Source organism: Mesoplodon mirus, assembly GCF_964341445.2.
Source record: "Mesoplodon mirus genome assembly, chromosome: 3".
NCBI lineage: Eukaryota > Metazoa > Chordata > Mammalia > Artiodactyla > Ziphiidae > Mesoplodon > Mesoplodon mirus.
This window is the reverse complement of record NC_138978.1, coordinates 131,869,349-131,892,811: the sequence shown is the minus strand read 5'-3', so window position 1 is coordinate 131,892,811 and position 23,463 is coordinate 131,869,349. Positions and strand designations below refer to the sequence as shown.

Here is a 23,463-nt window from a genome sequence, read left to right as displayed (position 1 = left end):
TTCCTCATTCTCAATATATCTAAAAGGTTGTTTCTTTTCATCTTCCAAACTGAAAATTACAACACCAACACAATGTTTCCATTCATTTTATTTCTGTATCATCTTCCTAATCATCCAAGAAACACATCCTCAGTCATCTTGGATTCTCCTTCAACCCAGCCTGCAACGTTCACTGTAACAGTTCTTTTGTAACAAACCATCCCTTCTTTTCACTGCTAACGTCCAACTGGAGAATTTATTACCAAAATCTGGATCCCTGAAATGGCCTCCCAGATAGTCTCCCTTTCTCCAGCCTTCTCTCCCTGTCCAAGTTGTCCTACATACTATTAGCCTGATTAGTCTTACTCAAACTCATTTAAAAAGTTTCAACCACAGCCACAAACAGGTCTCTGCGTCTTTGTAACAGTACAAAAATACTTAATTTATAATTTAGTTTGATACACTGCAAGCCAAATGAACAGCATACATTGGGATAATCAGCTCATTCATCTCTAGTAGAATAGAAAAAAATCTCATCTTTGCCAACTTAGGTCAACAGGGAAACTATGCTTTCCATTATATATTTCTCCAAAATTCATTCTTTTTCAATAATTAACTACTAAGTCTTTATTTTAGCATATTATTAGCAGCTTACCCACAACATTAAGATATTACATGCATTATTTCTCACTTAATTCTCCCAATAAAGTTCTAAAGTATTTTCATCATTTCCATTTCACAAATAGAAAAAAGAAAATGAAAGCTGATTTTTAAGTCACTTGTTCAAAATCATCAAGTCATTAAGGTTGTAAAGCTGAGTCTCTGATCCAGGCTTTCTAGCTCTAAATTCTTGGATCTTCTTAGTATGTCACATATTGTTTTAGGAATGTTAGCTGCTTATAAGAGAGAAGGAAAGTTTTATTTATTTATAACAAGTTTTATTTATATACTTCACTTTCAAGTGTTCTGCAATACTAAAGTGATAGAAACAGGTGACATGCAGAGTACTGAAACAGTTTTCCACCAAAGAAAATTGGCCAAAGTTACATTGGAAAAATGTCTTTCTGTCAATATTAGATTATTGATACAAAGCTGAGAGCACATTTGAAATATTTATTGACCAAAATGTTAAAAACCTAACATAAATTAACATGTAACTAGAGTTATCGGAATCGGAACTTCTTCAGGTTTGTCAATCTAAGCCAACCTTGTTGGTTCCTTAGTCATGTAAAATAATCTAGCTATAAGAATAGAGAGCCATTAGCAGAAAAACAGTGGAAATGTAAGTTCCTAAAGGCACAGAAATCCCAAAGAATTTAGGAGGTAACAGTAGATCTGTAAATAATACCGTTTAACAAAAATATTTTAACAAAATGTCCTATTTCCATAGGACGATTGTAAAGCTCAAAGGAAACAATGCAAATGGAATAATACAATAAAGAATTACATATTTTAATTACTTTATAAGAATATCCTATAGAGACAGAAACTTTATCAGTGTGCTTTTGGAAGCAATAACTGTTGCTGGTTGGATGATTCAATTAGCATGAACTATTCTGGCATGTTTCAAAAGCACTGCCATTTTAAAACATTAAAAATGTCTAAAAATGCAACCATAGTAATAGTGCACGGGTTGGGGGTGAGGGAGAAAGACAATGACAAATTGGTCCAAAAGGACACTGAGACTTCATAGTTGGAAGACCATTGTGCTGACAATTAGTAACAGGAAGCAGAGCACAAAACAAATGAATGAAAAAAGCTGAACTTGCAATGAAAGACCTTATTATAGTGCAGAAACATTATTGTAATAAAGGGGCAATGTACTCTCCTCCATAAAACTTTCAAACAGGCACCCTTGCCTCTTTTTTCATGCTCTGCATTTCATTTTTTCATTAGCATCTGCTTGATTATGTATTATTTCCAACCCCAAAGAATGCCTCTCTATCCTTCCTAAGTTCCAAGGCTTAAAGGTCCTTCCCCTGACTGCGGCCTTGAGCCTCATTTAACTTTATTCAAAATATAACAAATGCTTTAAAATAGCATATAGATATAGGGGAAAAAACAGAAAGGCAGCGATTTAGTATATAACTGCAGCAGGATAAAAAACGTGTCCCTCAAATCTAGTTTGTTAAAAATGCAATGATAATATAATTAGTTCTAATATCCAGATGATTCTGTCTCTAAAAATTAGTTTCTCCTATGACTTCTTTGATATAATTGGAAGAAGAAGGCTGAAATCTTCACCTACTAAATTCTCTGCATTAAGCTACAGTTTCCTTAAATGGAAATATCCAAAAGCTCTGAAATATATTTTCATATACTAGTTGAGAATGACAAGATTTGATCTATGATGCTAACATATAATCTAGTCTAGGGGCATGGAAAGCCCACACCTTCTGAACTGCCTATGCTAGAAAACCTCTTACCTGAAGACCCTACAGCAGCCAGAGATGTTTTAGTTAAGCAGTGGTGTGAAAAAAGCACTGGCCTCAACACCTGAAAGCTGTGGGTTTAGCTTTCATTTCCAAAGTTTATTAGATGCATGACCACTGGCAAATTCTATGAGCCCAGTTTCCCTAGCTATAAAATAGAGATATTATGTATCCTGAAAAAAATGTCAGCAGGACTAGTAATATACATATAAAGTGCATAGCACACAGGTGCTCAACAAGTGGTTATTATTATTATTACTTCTCAATAGACTGAATGTTCCAAGAAATTATTATCTGCTGCTGATAGGCAAATCATTGACTTCTAGAAGAAAAGACTTCAGAGATCCTTCATTCCAACTCCTTCTCATCACAGATGATAAAACACCAGGGTGGTGAAGTGACTGGCCCAATATTACATAATAAATTTCTATCAAATAATCAGCCACCTGGCTACCACCTCCATGCTTGTCCCTCTGCTGTAGTATAAATAAATTTCACAGTTAAATAAAATATACCTCTTGAGAACAATGAGAGTCTGCTATTAACCTACTGTTAGTAATACTTGACATATAACGAAGTTTTTGTGGTACTGAATATACATTACTTGAACAGTGTCGTCATCTCTGAACCCCATTTATGATTAAATGCATTCAAGCCGGATGTTAGTCCAGAATCCAAATCATAGTTAATTGTCCCATGTACTTGCTTTGAGACTCTAGGAAAGTTTCTTAATCTCTCTAGGTCTCAGTTTCACTATGTAGTTTGGCTTTTTTTAAGGTAATATTCATTTCATGTTTTTCTTGTCATGTTCCTGTAAATAAGGCACCTCATACATAGTAGGCGTTTAAAACATGTTAGTTCTCTTCCTTTACTTCCTTAAGTCTCTGTTAATGTCATATGTATTAATTATAAGTAAGATGGGATTAAAGCAGCAAATATAATGGGCATATAATCATTTTTTAATTTACAATTTTGGGATTTTTTTTGGCTGCAACATGCAGCGTGCAGGATCTTAGTTCCTTACCCAGAGCAGTAACAGGGCAGAGTCCTAACCACTGGACCACCAGGGAATTCCCTAATTTACAATTTTAAAAAGTAATTACACATAAAGCTCTACTTTTTAGAAAAAAAAAATTTAAGTTAAAAAACAAATATTAAACAAATAAGGCAGCTAGGTTTTATTTACATTTAACTTAACCAAAAATAATCTATAGAAGTAATCAGGTGATAAATGAGTATACTCAGAAATGTGTGTAAAAAGAATTATTTTTACTCTTTAGATATGGAAGGGTATCATAGAGGAAAATTCTAGGATCAGTAATAAGATAAAACAGCAGTACAAGGATCCTTAGCACCAAAGGCTAGCTGAGTGTTATACGCTCAGTAAAATTCTATTTGAAAAACTGAAGTATATTGACCTATTAATAATTAATTTAATATTTAAAAATTATACGAAAATCCACCACAGCTGCTTATTACACACAGGCTGCAGGTGGTGATCCTCCCACCCCACACCCAGTAATCACTCCGCATTCACACCACCTCAGCTCTCTTACACAAAATAAGTTGGATTTTGAAAAAATAAACAGATAGATGATGCGCCCCTTTCCAAGCTACAAGCTACAGTTCAAAATATTTTTAGCTAAAAAAAAAAGTATTGACTTTAAGATGATATTTTAAAATAGAATATTTATTTGCATCAGTAAAATTATTTTATATTCTACTAGAAGAGAAGATGAATAGCAATGTTACTACAGAAACTGCATGTAAAACGACAAGTAAGCAAATAGGGGACCAAATGCCTAACTCTGACACTAAGAAAACAAAGTATCTGGTATGATTATGGCATTCTGCTAAATATTTCAAGTGCCATATTTATTCCTATCATTTATCCTTCTTTCTCCTTTGATATTTTTCACTCTATACAGGGATAAAGAAATAACATACCATCTGGAGATTTCATTCATATCTGAGGATTTCATACCCATTTAAATTAACAATAAGAGATTCAGCCAAAGTTTCTTAGAAATAATGTTTTCAAATTATTGCTATTCCTGTTACCTGGAATAATGCCATCTTTTGAAATCTTACTATTTCTCCAAACAATTTCAATTTTCAATGAGGCTTTTCTTGATGATCTAGTCCTTAATGATACCTCCCTTTCCTAAACTCTTACTGAATATATTAATTATAAATTTACTTCAGAACTGAACCATCAAAATACCAATCACAAAATACTAACTCCAAGGGTTTGTGGCATATTTTTGGTACTAGCTTATAAATTCTTCAAATCCAAGAGCTATATCACATGTCTGTGGATTAATGAAAATGAACGCAGGCTTTAAGGTTAGCGTTCTGTTAGACACAGGTTGAAATTCTGGCTCTGCCATTTGCCAGATAAGTGACCTAAAGCAAGTCACATAATCTCTCTCAGTCTCTTTAAAATGGAGAACATAATACTTACCTCAGAATGTTGTTGTGAAGATTAAATGAGATAACATATGTGAAAGGGCCTGGCACATAGTAACGCTCAAAGAAAGGTTGGTTTCCTTCCTTATTTCCTTCTTTTTTCCCTCAGTACCTGGTACAATGTTGAGAACACAATAAACCCTCAATAAAAACTTTCTAAATATTCATTTGAACTTAGATTTCCTAAAAATATGTTTAATTATTAATTGTGATAACTCCTATGTTTCCAAATTGTGTTACTTTAAATCATATGCACATAAGGTAAGAAATTTCAAAACAGAACAAAGCGTGTGAAGTTGTTACTTAGGATAATGAGAAAAGGAAGTAAAGAAAGGTAAAAATATTTAAAAACAATTTAATTTAAAAGTATTTAAGAAGAATTCAGTGAAAATTATTACATGTATGGTGTTCTTTACATAAGTATCTTTGGATAAGTGAGAGTTGATTGCTGACCTTAGGGGAAGTTGAATGAGAGAGGGAAGGAGGGAGGGAGGGAGGGAGGGAGGAAGCAAGGCAGAGAGAGAAGGAAGAAGAGGAGAAAGGGAGGAAGGGAAAAAGAAAGGGATGAAGGAAGGGAGGAAGGAAGGTTGGTTCTGCTGGGATCTCTTCTATGTCCTCACATTAACGTAAGCTATTAACATTGATCACTCCTTGCCTGCTTTCCCCTAAAAACAATCCCCATTGCAAACTCTGTCTTACAAAAATGCAATTATCTAATGGGAGAACCAAATTAATTTAAAATTTTTCCACAGTGGACGGTAACCAAAGGATCCTCTTAGAACAGTCAGAAAGATATCTGAGGATTTATTACTTTTATTAAAAAACAAAAAACTTCTGACTAAAACTTCTAATTAAAGAATTTGGTCTGCACCCAGTTCCTCTGAGGTCAATCCAAATGATGCTGCCCTTTCAGCTGCAGTGATGTCTTCTTCGTTTTCCAGAAAGGCCATGGGCATGGTTTAGGGGTCTAACTCATGTTGTTTAGTTATAAGAAAGACTAGCCTCTACAGACAATAGTCTTCGGCATTAAATAAAACTGAAAAATTTCCCCAAACCAAACAAGAGCTGCTGGTCTCAACTTCAACCTCGTTATAGACAGGTTCTACTTAAAACTTGTAATGGTCTTTAAAGAAAACCCAATAGAGTAGTTTCCACCCTACTCCAATGTAACTTAGCTGGAGAGGGGAAAATGGCTGCCATTTAACTCAATTAAGAAAATATTACTGAGCATATTCTATCTTATGTTATTACTTTTATTTGTATAGCATTTATAATTTACAAAGTGTTTTCACTTATATCATCTCATTTAACCCTCACCATAATCCTGAGAAGTAGATAACCTCACAGTTAAAGATGAGAAAAACGAAGATCAGAAAAGTTATGCCATTTGCCCAAGGTCACATAGCTAGTAAAGTAGCAGAACCAAGACTCAAACTTAGGTCTACTGACTCCAAGTCAAGTGACCTTCCAATATACCAGATCTTATAATAAATGTTACAGGAAATGTTTTAAATGAGTATACACAGTGATTGTACTATGGAAGTTTATCATTTCCCTTGATTCTACATAAGATCCCATAGTAAGTTATATGCTGATGAATGGGGCTGAGAAGGTAAAGACTACAACTAAATAGATTAGCTCTAGAGTAAATCAGAAAAGAGGGGTGAGAGATCATCTTTTCCTGTATTAGGGGAAATACAGGCTCTAACCAAAATCTGAGCAGGTCACCTGCAGTACTATAATAAAGGAAGTATTAAAATCATGAGATTATCTAATAGGAAACTCAAATGATACACACATAAATTTATGTTTATAAAGGACATGTAACTGATGAAATCTTTCAGAGATACAGAGGGTTGTTCTTACATGTAGGAGGAGCTGGATTTGAAACTCTAAATCCATTAAAATGGGATTACACATTTTCTTTTGTGCACATTCGTTGTACAATGTAGAAAAAAGGAGGAAGGAGTAGAAATTCTGTGGAAATTTTTTTTCTTATCAGATTGAAGTGTGACTTGAATGAGAGGAAGGAAATGTGTGACTAAATATGGCATTATACTGTTTAAAATTTTCTAAAAACTATTCCTTTCAAAGTGATTTTTAAAAAAGGTTCTCTCCACTCCCAATTCTAAACTTGGTTTATGGGTTAAATTTTGCAAATATATGAATATAGTACCACCCATAAAAATGGAGGATAGGAAGAAATCTTGATTAAATTGATAGTAATTCACTTAATTTTTAAGTAAGGCATTCCTTACGGTGAGATAGATGCACCTAGTACCAGATATAACTGTCTGTTTTCCTAAAAATCTGAACCCAATTAGAGGGAAAAAAGCACCAAATCTTCAAATGACCAAGTACATAAAATAGTCTAAAAATCACTCAAAACAAAAGCAGGGTTAGAATTCCACATGCAATTGAACCTAATAAAATCTAGCAATTTAGGTCCCAAAAATGTATGGAACATTGAGGAGTAATAGAAGAAAAAAGGAATACTTGAATATATACAGTATAAACATAAATATGAAAAAAATTCATCTTCCTCTTGTGAAAATGGAGAAAATTTAAGATTCTTCTGAGCAAGATGATATTTGCAAGGGAAGATTTTTTTTTGAAGATGAATCTATCTTATGCATTGCTTCCAACTACTCCAGAGAGGAGAATACTTGAAGGCAAGAGATCTATTAAGAGACTATCAAAATAATCCAGGGGGGGAATTGATGAAGAACTGAACTAGGATGATAACAGTGAGACTGGAAAATAAGACAATCTCTAGCTGACTGATTGACTCATGGTAGAAAGAGAAAGTAAACTACTCATCTATGGATGAATGCCTTCTACTGTACACTATAACCATATAGGTTCTTTTTTAATCAAACAGTGATTGGATATCTAATGCTCAAAAGCCACCAATGGTTTGCTCAAAGGCCACCAATGATTTTCAATGGGTTTCCATTAAAAACATCAATCTGGTATTCAAGAGCTTTCACAACCTGATTACAATTTATCTAATTGTAACGTTTTTTTCCTCCAAGAAAAACTCTCTATCCATCTAGCATATTGCCTATACTATTCACAAACAGGCTACTCCTTAATTCCAGACTTCATATTTGCTTATGTTGTTAACCTCACTGAGAAAGCCTTCCTTCTTCCAAAAACCTAAATATCACCTGTCCTTCTGGGCTCATGTTAACCTTATCTCATGCATAAATTCTTATCTAGTCATCTTACCTTACCTTTACCTACTCTCTCAACTTCTACAGCATTTATTTTCTATAAAATTCATCTCATTTTTCCTCCCATTGCTATATGCTCTATTCAAATGTGTTCCAGAGTCAATGATAAATTCCTACAAACAAAAATTGTATTTTATACTCCTTTTAGAATCTAGTATGGTTCTAATAATCAATAAGCCCTTTAAAAGTAAGCTATTCTGATCTCTCATAATCCTTGTATACATTTATATAGCATAGGGTTATTTTAGATTTACAGGATTGCTTTTCTAGATTGCAGACTTTTCTATTACGTGTTGTGTAAGACTAAGAATCAAGTCATAGGCTATTTCTCTATCCCCGTGAACAACCACAATGAAAGCATTAGTAGGAATCATTGGTTTTTCTACACATTTAAAATCTCTGAGTCTAATATTTATTCAGAGGTAAAAATGGTTTTTGGTAGGTTAAAGTCCCACAATTCCCTTACTTTCTTTCAAAGAGAAGAAGAAAAACAGATTAGTGAGTAAACATGTCATTTCACTTTTAAAACTGGACTACGAAGTGCAGACTGACCAATTTCTTTTTTAAAAAAGATAGAAGAAGATAGAAGAAAGGTTTCAGAGAGGAAAGGGATATTGTCAGAGTGGGCCAGTTTCTGCAACATGGAATAAGGGAGAATTCTAGTAGGTGCTCCTGGGGACACAGGTTCGCACTTCTCCCTTCCCAGAACTGTGAGGAGGAAGGATTAGATCAAAAGTAGGATGAGCCTCAAGACCTGGGCAAATGTTCAAGTTCTCCATTGGGCAATTGTTCCCACTTCTGAGTTGGGCTAATAACTGTCAAAATGTCAGACCATGTCTACTAACTGGGTAGACAAGCTATTGTGCTCAATGTACCTTTGAAAATAGCTTTGCAACAATGCTTGTATGTATCCTATATTATTTTTCAGTCAAAGTGTAATGTTTCCTATGCCAAGATAAACCTCAATATATAATTAGTAACTTAGCTAACCATAATTCTGATTAGAGATATAATTTTCTTGAAAAAAATATTATTTTACTTCCATTTCTATAGTATATTTAGAAGGCAACTACACATATAGTTCACATTTGTTCCACCCAAAAAAGGATAAAGGTCAAATACTGTTATCCGCATTTTATAGGTGTTGGAGAGTTCACAATCCGCATGCCAAAGGATATTTAGAATTTAAGAGTTGGAATCTGACCCAGAATCAGATCTCAAAGCTCTAGATAGGGAAAATGTCACAGAATGGAGGCGGGGAACTGGGGGGGGGGGGACGGGGGGCTAGCACAGAGCGGGAGATAACAGCTAAATGATGGAAGAGAGGTTTGAGTTTTAATCTTGATACTTAACTACCACTACCTAGTAAAGCAACCTTAAAATGATCACTGAATTTTCAAAGGCTTCTTTTTTCTCATCTAAAAAAGGAGAAATCTGGACTAGATATTTTCAGACATTCATTCAAAAACAGTTATTAAACCCCAGTACGTAGGCACTAGGAGATATAACACTAGGCTTTTTCCCCTAAAATAACTCACAGATTAGTGGACGAGACATACACATGAACAAGACAACCAAGAAACAACGTGATAACAACAAAAGATAACAGCGCTGTAAAGAGCAGAGAGGAATAATTTAGCAAGGAATGAGGATAGGGATTTAAATCTGAATTGTCTTAAAGGATGAAAAAAAAATTATTCCGGCAAATAGAGGACAGAAGGACATTCTAATCAGAGGGAACAGCAAAAACAAAGGCTCAGAGTAGGAAAGCAGCATAGTTTATATAGGGAATTATAAGCAGTTCAGTACTGCCAAAGTATAATTGGACATCAAAGGAGAGATGAGGCAAGAGTTGAAAGCAGAGGCCAGATTGAGGAGATCTTTGTGTGATATAGAAGGAATCTGGACTTTATCCAGTAGGCAATGAAGATCCAGGGCAGGGCTTTCACAGGGTAGCAGCATAGTTAGGATTTAATTTTAGAAAGATCACTTTGACAGTCATGTGAAGGAAGAATATGAGTGGTAGAAACTCCAGGCAGAGATCTATAGTTAAGAATTTATAGCAGAGATGATGAGGGCTTATTCTAGGGTGATTACAGAGAAGAACATAAGTTAAAGAAATAAGCAAAACCAGCAGGACTAGAAATGAATTGGGAGTGGGGTGAAGATTTTTTTTTTTTTTTTTTTTTGCAGTACACGGGCCTCTCACTGTTGTAGCCTCTCGAGGCGATGGCTCATGGGCCCAGCCGCTCCGCAGCATGTGGGATCCTCCCGGACTGGGGCACCAACCTGTATCCCCTGCATCGGCAGGCGGACTCTCAACCACTACGCCACCAGGGAAGCCCTGGGGTGAAGATTTGAAGGGAAAAAAAGGCATGGAATAGATCCAGGTTTCTGCTCAAGACAGAACTGAGGTAGTGAGACTTTTGCGGGGAAAGTTGACAAAATTATCTTCAGTTCAGCTTAGGATATGTTGACTACAAAAGAATATCTAGGTAGAGATGTCTAGCAGTCAGTTGAATATAGTACCTTAATGCTCAGAAAAGAGGCCTGCCCTGAAGATACATAAGTGTGGGAGCAAGCTGCATACTAGGAGTAACTGAAACCTTAATGTGAATGTGACCATCCAGGGAGAGGGTACATAGTGAGAACAGTCCTTGGCCAGAATCCAGTTAGATATCAAAATGCATGCAATAGGCAAAGGAAGAAAACCAGGAAAGAAAAGCATCCTAGAACACAATGGGAGAGATCATCCCAAAAAGGAAGTAGTAATCAAAAGTATAAAATATATCCCAGATATAAATTCAGGAAAAAAAGAACTGAAAAATGTCTACTAGTCTTAGCAATTAAGGGGTCATTGGAGAACTTACTAAAAGTGGTTTCAATCAAGTGAATAAGAAAGCAAGTTAGGCTGCAGTGGACTAGAAAGTAGAAACAACTAGTATAAAGACTTATCTGTTTGGAAATTTTAAATCAGAAGAAAAGGAATTTGAAACTTCATGAAGTTTGGAAAGATCAATTACAAGTCCCTTCTAGTTCCCATACTTTATTTTTTTCATATGGATAAAAAACCTATTTTGGTAAAATTTCATTAACACCCACAAAGATTAATTTTTGAAGTACCATTTTTAATTATCAGGAAAAATAGGGGACTCATTGTAGCTATGAATAGAATACATGTGTATATGTAACATTTCCCAAAGTAGCTTTGAAATACCTTGTATTTCTAGTTTCTTTTTTCATATAATAGTACCTTTTTTCATATACTAAAGTGGGCTAGGACAAAAGGGAAACTATTGGTGGAGTAACCCTCTCTGGCTCCAACTGTTCCTTCTCTTAATATCTCATGAAAACATTCTTTGTTACTCTCTGCCTGGAATATCCTTCACCTCTATTTTAATTTGCTTAATTCCTACTCACTCTTCAAGGGCCTGCTCAAACTCCCCTCAGAATCACAGAATGTTAGAGACAAAAGGGCCTTACAAATTCATTGAATCCAGATGTTCTCACTATGCTGATGAAGGGACTAAAGACCACAGCGTCTCAGAGAATGACCTGCCCAAGGTCATACTCATGGCTTTTGGTAGAGCTTAAATTTGAACTATTTCTTCAACCAGGGCCCATTTCACTACACATTATTTCCTCAGATAATTATTATTTATAAAACTTACAATTGCAATAAGTCATGCGTTAAAATAATCAATTTAAAATAGTTTATTTAGTGTAAGATCCACATTAACATCCTTCCAAAAATTAAGGAGCCGGTCTATAACTTCACTTATTAGTTTGAGTCAACTATCCACAACTACTTGATTATACAAGCAAAAATTACAGATGTTGACTAATATTGATTTCATGGATAAGTTGACTGTCAGTCACTAAATAGGTTTTCTCCTCAAGAGTGCAGCATTTATTTCAGCCTCTGCCAGTGGAAGTGTCAGAGCAGATGTTGGCAGACTGTGACATACAGTATGTCTTTAAAACTTGTTGAGGTGTGAAATTTCATAAGGTCAAAGAATGCTGCATTTTGATCAGCAGATACAGGAGTTCTGTACTTTATAAATTATTTCAGACAAACCAATAATAGCATTTGCTAGTAAAATAGAAGAAACTAAGAAACCATACTGGCTTTAGGTCAGATATGATAATGTATGTTGCTTATGTTTTAAAAGCCAATTTCCATCACTTTAAAGCAAATGCTTGCACAAAAGATCTTTAGCAAGAAAATGCATTCTTAGAGTCAATACAAAGTACAAGATATTATTTCAATTGACAATAGGATTTCTAAAATAATTTTCTACTGAAAGAAAGTCATAAATTTGGTGGAGAGAAAAATTATTTTCTTAATTAATACACAAATACAACAGTATTCTCACTCTTTAAAAAATGAAATTCCCTATGGAACAATCCACTTATATAAACAGAGAATTTTTTTTTTTAAGTAAGATTTCACAAACTCTTTGTTTTATTGTTTTACCTTATTGTTTAAAAAAATTGAAAGAAAGTATCCATAAAAAAGACTGGGGCTTTATATAATGATAAAATGACTTTTATAATATTCGAGGATTTTTAGTACCTTGCATTTTCTGATGTTGCTATTTATTATATTTTTAATTTATTTTTTGCTTTAATTTTCCCTCACATCTTTTCTAAACGTGGCTAATAGATAACAACATACAACCAAAATTAAAATTAAGAATGGTGTCTAGTTAAAGATTTTATCCCAATGGTACAAACTTTATCTCTTATGCAAGTTTGTTTTAAGTTAACATAACTTTTAAAATGCTTTACTCCTAAATCAACACAGAAAACTCCTTTCATTGATTAATCAGTAATTTGAACAATCTGAAAGCCTGGTCATAACAATTATAATCATCATCTTTCAGTTTATTTTGTGCTATGTTCAAGCAAATATACAATTTCTAAATAAGTTTAAATTACATTTTTGTTAGATATTTGTAAGGAAGAAAAATTTACTACAAACATAAAATCTCCCCAGAAAATAATGTCTAATGTAAATCACTTCTTTCTTATCATACAATCAATCAAAAGAGCTAAAATTATGATAGGAAACTTTGATTAGAGATGCACTAAGTACTGCAACATCTTACAACCAAGTTCAGTCCAGCAACCAAGTTCAAAGGTCTTTGTTTACACTTTATAGAGAAAAACTTGAGATATGTATTTGAGGAATTGTTTTTATCACAAAGTTCTAACTATAAAAAATATTAAACTATTTTGCATTATATAAGACCACATATTATCGATAATCCCTATGCTAAGGAACTGAAATTCTATCCAAGCTGAAAATTTCTCTGCTATTAAATACAAACCTAAACTTTTTCATAAGCTTTTCATATATCCCATGATATGTGACACATAAGGCCATACAAATAAATAAATACAAGGTGAATCAACAGTTATAATTAACTTACTTGCTACTGAAAAGTTGTTGAGGGGATAAGGTAAATCCACATCTTGGGGTTTCTCTTTATATCCTATGAATGAGCCATCTGTCTTCAAAAGGAAATATCTTGGCCTCCAGTTTTTTATATATTCTCCTACATGAGGAAAGCATGCATGTTAATGCTGGAGGAAAAAAGGAACAGCAGCTTTTATGTGAAAAATAAATTATGGTACAATATATGTCCTACAACACTGGCCTCCAAAAATTTAGATAGGCAATTTTCTTTTAACTTAGTTTACAAAAGAAAATACATAAGCCTGCAATTAAGATTCAATAAAAACCCAAACATGTTTTGTTTTTAATGATTTCACACTTTGATAATTCATTTGCACCATTATTTCTTCAGAGAATCATTCAACTGAGTACACATTTTGTTCAGTTTTTCATATCAGATGGTTGTTAGAGCATATTTTCAGCCGTTTTAAAAAGCCTTGGAAAATAAATCATACACACAGTATCAAGGAATTTCAATGAAAAAACACTTATCATAAGAGGGACATGAAATAGATGTTTCTCTTCCATGTACCAAAACTAATTGTGTCATTTTTTTTAAAGAAAGGGAAAAATTCTGTTTTCATTGTTAAATCTTGGTCGTAACTTGTTTAAACAACATTTCATTGTTATGCATGAGAAAAAAACTGTACAAATGCTGTAAACAAGTCAAGGAAAGAACATGGGTTAATAGAGCTTAAAAACCATACACACACTCATACACACAAATGTAATAACTAAGAACACATGGTAGTGCCAAGCACATAATAGTCAATAAATGTATATTTTAGCAGATTTTGATATAAGCTATCACCTAGCCACCAAAATATAAATTTTTAACAACTGGATCGCCATTTGCTTACTTCATACTTCTTTTAAATTTTAAGCAACAGAGGTGTTCCATGATACTCTCAGAGCTGGAAGGCTCCCTGGTCTCAATTTTCAGTTTTCTACTGGATGTTTCCACCTGGCTTTTCAATCTCAAGTGCTTAATCACAGCACTACAAAAATTTGAAAGCAGTTCAGCTTTCCCTACAAATCCGTTTCTCTTGACACCAGTTATCGAAGCTCAAACCTAACAATTGACTGTTCCCTCTCCTTATCCTATCAGTAGGTAGGTCAATACTGCCTTCACAAGTCTCTCTCTCTCGTTTAGCCAACCCAAACTGCCCTAACACCTTACATCTACCCTTCTGCTAATGCACTGTGACTGCTCTCCCATTCTACTCATCCCCCTCCTTCCATCTTATACATCTATCACCTCCAGATAATTCTAATGTCTGTATGTACTGCTTTCATTATATCATTTTGTGCTCAAAAATATTCTGACTCCTTACTGTTTACTGTAAAGTGTCAGTTTCTTAGTATAAAATGTGAGCTCTTCCATAATCTCACCCCAAACATGTATTTCAGGTGTGGAATCATTCCTCTGAATCAGCAATTCTCCAAATTCTTATCTCAGATCTCTTTACACTCTTAAATACTTTTAATATTTAAATACACCCAACAAATTTTTGTGTATGTAGATTAGATCTATAATGTTTACTGTATTAGAAACTGAAAAGAAAATTTAAGTTATTACTTCCTTTAATAGTAACAATAAACTCATTACATGCAACATTAATATTTTTATGAAAAGTTTTATTTTCTAAAACAAAAAAGTTAGTGTGAAGGGCAGAACTGCTTTACATCTTTGCAAGTCTCTTTAATCTTTGTCTTAACAGAAGACAGCCAGTCTTATACCTGCTTTAACCTGTTACGGTATGTTGTTTTGATTGAAATATAGAAAAAAAAAAATCTGGCTCAAACAGATGTGTAGCTGGAAAAGGGCAGAGTATTCAGATAGTTATGGATGTCTTTCTTTGATACTACACCAGCATTTGACAAACAGTCTTTTTCTAAAAGGTTAACTGCAATGTGGAATTTGAAACCGTTATCAATGAACTTTCTGTACTCTGCTATGTTAAGTCCACTGGTCTGTATTTCACACTGAATGAATCTTTTACACTCTGCATGATTTTGTAACATCACTCACTGTTCGTTTAGAAAACACTAGTCCACCAAGTTATACTGGTCTTCCAAATATTGACACAATTCATTATACGATCACATTCATTATCACTACAAATCAAAGTAAGCAGTAGGAAGCTGTGAAGCTCATGATGGCAGATATGTTCTCCAAAATTCTACTCTTTGCTTTAAAACTCAGTGTTAACCATCGGAAGTAAACATTGTCAGTTCTTTTTCCTTAAAGTGATACACTCCAACTGCCCAACCTAGTGCCTGCCACTTTATCAATGCTCAATAATAACTTACTAAATGAATAAATATGTATATGAATATCTTCCCCACAAGTATATAAGCACACAAAAGGAACTTAAGGGAAAGAAAAGGAAAACCTGACACCCCTCCTCAGTTTAATTTACTTAAAAATATGGCCCTAATGTGAATAAACACAGGCCAAATTTATAAAACCAGAATGCTAAATCCACAGTCCCCATTAAAAAATGAAACTGTTCCTTTCTTGATTGTACTTATTGTTTTATTTTTCCATTCATATTTAAGTATTCCTATATAAAATATAAAATGTTCTCTAATTAGTAATATAATATTTAGAGTTCAAATGCTATTTTAAAACAATAACAAATTTATACAGGTACAAAGTGCTATAAGTCTGATAAGCTAAATAATAATGGTTTAATAATTATACCAAGGATAAAATGAAACAAATTCACTTTGAAAATTTTAAAGAAGAAAAAATCGGTAACACCATTTCTTCTTATACATCATTTCTTCTTATATTTTAAGAGTACTAAATACACTTATTTAAAAAGTGTATAATTAAAAGAAATAAAAGTTTTCATTTCTACAAATAATTTCCTGTCAGCCATTAAGTATTTACATGCGCAGATGAAAGACACAAAAATCACCACAAAATTTTATCTTTTTATTAAACAAATCTTAAGAAATTTAAAGTATTTTATGTGGTTTATAGCAGGACTGCTGGTTACCAAAAAGTTCTTAAAAATAAATTTATTATGCATCCCTGACAGGTAATACATTATACCCAGACTGTGAGACAGTCATTTACCCAGAAGAAAAGCTGGAAAGTCAAAATTTCCCTTCTTTATTAGATAAAAATAAGTATTTCTCACAAAATTTTATTACTAATTTTGAATTGATTCAGTTAATGAACAACTGTACTGTCACGCTAAGCTAATAGTGGATCTCAAACTTTCAATGAAGACTCCTGAAGGTAATCTTTATTTTCTTGTCATTTTTCATCTATAGTATGAATGGACTTTCTGAGAAAGTGCTTGGAGTGCATTCATGTATTTATTAATTTATTCTAGGTGCTAGGAACACAGTTGCAGACCCCCCCCCAAAAAATGGTCTCTAACTCATAAAGCTTATATTCCAGTATTACACAAGATTTCAGGTACCCCCTAAAATTTGCAGAAGGGTTCTGAGTATCCCTGAAAGTGGATCCTTTTTTATAGGTTCCTATAAACATTCTTAACTAAAGCTCATATAATAGCATGATGTGTTGGCCTAATTAAATATTCATTTTCTAGTTCCAAAAGTGGAACCGAGGATCAAAGAAATGGGCCTTACGAGGACACAAACTCATAAGGTATTAATAAAAGAAAAAAGTGAGCTTATTGCCACCTTCCAGACCCAGTACAGAAGAATAATAATATTCCTAGCTTAAAAGAATAAAAAAAGTTATAGCTTTTCACAACACCTTGGCAAGACACTGTGTAAACTGATGGCAAAATAGAATTGTTCCTGCAGCCTTGGGGTTCCCAAGAAAACCGGATCTTGTCCAGCTGTTCATGGAACACTTTCTTAATTCACTCAGCTGAGGCAGTGAGAGTTCAAATAAGGCACATCTTCTCAGGCTGCTCTAAAAATATGGCCAAAAAGTCCTGGCTTTTACAGGGGCTAAGTGCCTAGAATAAAGTTACCCTCTCTGCCACAAATCCTTTTAGAAAGACTGCTAAAAGTCAACCACATTTTATTTTTTAAGCATAGCATTTACACCTAAGTTTATACCTGCTGCATTAAAACCAAGTTGCATCATATTTTTATATTTATAGCCCATAGATTTCAACTAATTTAAGAGACAGCCTGGTTATAATGGGGAGAAAGTCTTGTTAAATAAAGCAGCAGCATTTATGTGGTACCAAGTCCTCTGAAGAGACTGTTCTATGGATACCCATCAATATACATTCCAAATTTGTATGCACTGTCAGCAAGCACCACAGTTACACCTGGACAAGATTTCCATCACAACTTTCTATCTACCTTAATGCGTGCTTCCAACTCTTTCATACTCCTTGGCTGGAGGCTTTATATATTTTGAAGTATACTATTATGAACATCATAACACATAATTTCTAACAAAGTTTCTGATATTTTGGCTTCTGTAGTAGACTGAATGGTGAACCCAAAATGTATGTATACACCCTAATCCCTGGAAACTGAGAATAACACCTTACATGGCAAAAGGATTTTGAGAAGAGTAGCTTCTCAAAAGAGAAGCTTATCCTGGATTATTTGGGTGAGCCCTAAATCCAATTACAAATATCTATAAAAGTGAAGCAGAAGAAGATTTGACACATAGAAAAAAGGAAGAGGCAATGTGACCATGGAGACAGATATTGGAATGATGCACCACAAGCAAAGAACTATCTGAAGACACCAGAAGCTGTAAGAGGCAAGGATTCTCCTCTGAAGTCTCCACAGGGAGCCTTACACCTGGATTCTAACTTACACCTGCTGCTTACACCTGCTGATACCTTGATTCTAATTTCTGGCCTCCAGAACTGTGAAAGAATAAATGTCTGTTGTTTTAAGCCACCCAATTTTCCGTAATTTGTTACAGCAGCCCTAGAAAACTAATGCAGCGTCTCAACACTATAACCAAAGGCTTGTTTACAGAAAACAAACAAACAAACAAAACCCTACTGATTAAGTTCTTGGCATGAGTGGTATAGAGACTCATAGTTAATACCTTATGCATACAGAGGGAAAAATCCACATCACTTCTATAAATAGCAGGGAATCCTATTTATGAAATGTGGGGTTGGAAGAAGCTGTTTACTGGAGTTCAGTTTTACTTAGTTATGAGGACTTCAGATTCTGGACTTTTGCCAGCTTTCTTACCTTACTTAATAATTTACTTGTAATTTCTTAAAGCAAACTGAAATTATGGTTTCTGTTGTAGATACAGGTGATATAGCTTTTAAAATTACCAATGGCCACTCATACTTGCTATAACAGAGGCTTCAAAAGCTAATCACTCGCTAAGGAAGAGGCTGAAGGCATTCTCACATGCATGTCAGGAAACAGGCATTATTGTTTTGACTCGTCATAAAGCTGAAACTTAGCTTTCCTGAAAACATTGAGTTTTTTATGTTCTATTTTCTTGTTTAATCACAGTCCAAGTTTTTTTCTTGGCTGCACCATGCGGCACGTGGGATCTTAGTTCCTCGACCAGGGATCGAACCCGTGTCCCCTGCATTGGAAGTGCAGAGTCTTAACCACTGGACCACCAGGGAAGTCCCACAATCCAAGTTTTTAAGATGTAATATTATTTGTCTGTGTCACCTTTGAGGGGTAATAGCTTGAGTTTGAATTCTGACTCTTCCATTTATCAGCTGCAGGAAATTAACCTCTCTACACCTTAGTTTCTTCACCTGAAAAATGAGAATCATAGCAGTACCTACCTGAAGGGTTTGGAAAGACATAAAAAGGACTTAGAACATTACCTGGCATATAACAAGTGTTAGATTATTATTGTTATTATTAAATGAAGCCATTATCATTTATGGTAATATTTACAATTCACCTCACGTTAAACATTCTACTACTCAATACAGCACTTATTCAGGAGTATTTACATAAATGAGGCAATAGGCAGCAGTCAGTAATAAGTTTACTCCATCAGCAGAAAAAAAGTCTCTTTAACTAGTTTCAGGTATATAAAACAAAGCCTAGCTAAAGAAATAAAACAGGTTATCCAATATCAAAACACAACACTGATTTAATACCTCTTACTTTTTTTTTAAAGATAGGGGTAGGGTATCACAGAGGTAACTAGTCTTCCAAAGAAAAAAGCACAAGTCTTAGATCTCTCTGAATTATTTTTATTAAATGACATACACAGGGTACAATACCATGAAAATAGAAGTATTTTAAGAATTTCCAAAGAAGTGCTTTAAATAAAAAAATGACAGTTTTCAATAAAAATAAATTTATGACTTTAAGAAACCATTAGTCTTAAGTAAGTCTTCATGGGTCAATTTTTACTTAAGACAAAAAAAGCCCTAATGTTAATTTCAGTATAAAATCTACTTAATTTTATGGTTCACAATACTGTAAATATTCTGCTGCTTGTTGACAGATGCCAACCAAATTTACACATGTGAACTTCCTCAAAGAAAACATAGCAGAATCTTTTTTCCACTAGTGGATTTTCATAAATAAATATTAGCACTATAAATAAATGAATACTGAATATATAATTCATAATAGTGTGCTATATTGTAAATATAACTAAATATAGTTACTGAAGAAATGTATAATGATAAACATAACAAAATATTCGCAGTTCTTGAAATTGCCTGTTACATTTTTATATAGCAGATCCAAGTATCATATTCCAATTAGTTCTAAGTAAAAGCCCTATTTCTATCTCTGAGGGAATAGAAGAAATGAGTTTCTATTCTATTCACTGAAATTATCATCATACTGTTTTATAGATGTCTTGAAAATAATCTTAAAGAAATTTTCTTATATTATCTACATTGCAATGAGCTAGCATAATAACAATTTTTCAACTGCATAGGGACAATCTGAAATTTTAATAAATGAAAGTGCTTTTGAACATTGTAGGTGCTTACTAAATATATGTTGACTCTTTCCCAGCTCCTGCAAACCTAAACTTTTAGGTTATCATTCCCCTTTCTTTAAGTCCTTTTCAAGGATGTTCTTTCTTTGCCCTTGGACAAATTAAAATTGTTAAATTCTATGGTGTCTTCTATGCAATCTCTTCAACAAACAGCCATTAACCAGCTCTGGATGTGTGCTGACAGTCTCTGAAAATTAGGTGACATCTGCAAAACATGCCAAAAGCATTAATGACTCTTGCCCAGCTCAGTCATTTTAAGGTACTGCTCAATGGGCATCACAGACCAATGAATAAGGTTCTTTAAACATTTTTATTTAAAATTGGGGGAAATGGGCTTCTAATAGATTCACTCATTCAAAAATATTTAGTGAGTGTCAAAATACTTACTAAAAAAAGGCACTAAAAAAAGCACTGAGAATGCAACAGTGAATGATACAGGCATAGTACCTGCCCTCATGGAGCTTTTAAGTACAGTAGGCAGCAGTGAAAATAGAGCTAGAGAAAAGCAGATGACTGAGCAATTAAAATTTAAAACGAAAACTTCTTCCACTTCTTTAATCATTTTTCATGCTCCAGGAGGTCATACCAAGGGATGGCAATATCTCCTATACCTTGGCATTTCCAAATAGCAACCTAAGTGCCTTGTGAAAAAGGTGTTCAATAATATTTGCTGTTTGATGCATTTCTGTGGGGGAAGAGACTGGGAGCAGTATCAGCATATGGTCCTTCAACGTTTCACAAATGAACTTTGTTAATCCAGGTTTGTTGCTGTGTTAATTCAGGATGAGGCCCTGCACCCCTTCCTCTCTGAAGCCTCATGACAATGCAAGCAGAGAAGCATGGTTATATAGTTTATGACACTATTTCCATCCAGCATAACATATAACACACTTTTGCCTTTCACATTTCAAGATACTGCCCAGGCCTGTCTTTTCCTCTCATGATTTTCTGTATAGTATTGATTCATGAGGTCATATTGCAAAACATTCAGATCTTTATGATGATTTCACCCAGGTTGTATGACTATCACATAAGGTCACTGAGAGATTTGTCTGCTCTTGTACTAGTCAATGTTACCACTGCAACTGGACAGATGGAAGGTGTTTACAATTTTGGTGATTTCGCATCATGCTTCCAAGATGCCTTAAATGCTTTCCAGATGTACCCACATTCCTCTGCTTTACCACATATGCTCTTTCATGATTATTTTGAAAAGTATATTATAGTCAAGAAATTTTGCTTCCACTGCATAATGCATGAACTTGTCATTTTTATATTAAATATAGTTTTCATATCTACTTCCTAAAGAAGCCTGGGATCCATGTTTTGCTTTGAAGCTTGAAGCAATCATGAGAAAAGTACCTATGCGCTGAATACCACAAGATGTTGGAATGCCAGCTTCTCTAAGATCTCAGAATGCCGGGTCTGCCAGTACTTAGTCTACTTTATAATTTTCTTTTGTTATCCAGAAAATTGCACAATTACCATCTACCTTTAAACATTCTGGTACTTGTTTCATGGTATTCTGTAAATTAGTTAATCAAATCCTGGTTCCCTTTGTTTTTAGGAAACAGTATACTGTAAGCCAAAAATGTGATACTTACTAATTATTCTTTTAAACATAAGAATATCTTAATAGAGTTATAGTATTAAGTTTTAATGTGAGAGAAAAGCAAGGAAAATGGAGAGAGAGAGAGAACAAAGCACACATACAAACTAGCCAACAGAAAAACAGCATCTTGGCAATTTAATGAAGAATAAACCGTGAGATTAGTTTACTTAGCAGTAGGTATGTTGTGGAGAATTACTCAATCTGTACTCAGCTTCCTGCTGGGTTAAATGTGAACTAAATTATTATTTTGCTTACATTTACGCCCTTGTAGATTGCAAAAGCAAAGCTTTCTTTTTAATCTGCTTCCTGCATTATAAGGAAAAAGTCTCCAGCTCCACACACTGCATTAAGCATACAGTCATTCCTGCAGTATTTTAACAGAGTAGCTAGGGCCAACAGAATTTTAAACTATTTCAAAGAAATGGACCAATTTAAAAAGACTTTAATAGAAATTTTTACAACTTCCTTACTGTAAATATTTTGCATTTCACCACATCATATTCTCCAAATATTAAAATCAATGTAATATCTTACACTGCAGTAAACAGTCTTAATGAGTATCAAACATGGAAAGGCTGAGTCCATTTGCAAACCTACTTACATGTACCACCAGCACCTACCACAGAGAAGGCTGGCATTTTTTAGTAACTGAATGGATGAATAAACCTACCACTATGAAAAACAGGGACTACACTCATGTCAGAAAAGCTCTTTCAAATAGAAACCCCACTATAACACAACCCTGCAAAGCTCAATCCATTTTTCTGTTGTAACTCCTGATGGGTAAAATATACAACAATATATACAATAATAGTGTCTCACTATGGCAGGGACAGGGAGTTGGCAGAGAAAGTTGTATGTTTGCTCATCAGGAGGAGGCCTGTGACATTTGAAAAAACCCTCAGGTGATTCAACCTTCCCACCCCTATATTAAAATCACTGCCTTATAGAACAAAACTCAACAAAATAGAATCAGGTTTTATCTTGGACTCTCACCAATGGAGTGTCTCCTATAATAGCTTTCCAATAGCATGGGACCCAAAAATCACACTGCATCAAATGACAAACTCTATTATTCTGAGGATGAATCCATGGCCTTCCATAACTTCTCTCCTCCCTCCTTTGTTTTCCATAGGCGATATACTTACTAAGACTTACTGAGATTTGTATCACAGTATATAAGTGGTGAAAGCAAGGCAGGCAAGGGCACTTGAATGTACTGAGCCAAGACTGTGCTCAGGAATTACGCACAAGAGACCTCTTCACATAGGCATGGAGAGACTGGTGCTAGGACATCCTCACGTTACACAGATAGTGATGCTGAGGCTCTGAGACACTGGTAACAAGTAAAGGACAAAGTT

General features: G+C 34.2%; 1 protein-coding gene across 3 annotated transcripts in view; it reads right to left on the bottom strand.

Annotated features, from left to right (window-relative positions):
• Nucleotides 1-23,463, bottom strand: part of AKT3 (AKT serine/threonine kinase 3) — a 391,924-nt gene that overhangs the window by 224,395 nt on the left and 144,066 nt on the right. For 2 of the 3 annotated variants that reach the window (XM_082616001.1, XM_082616000.1), the window contains exon 3: nt 13,552-13,677. In XM_082616001.1, coding sequence (XP_082472127.1) covers nt 13,552-13,677 — 126 coding nt within the window. Of the gene's footprint in view, nt 1-4,875; nt 4,993-13,551; nt 13,678-23,463 lie in introns of those variants that run through there. The other variant, XM_082616002.1, reaches the window with a different exon arrangement.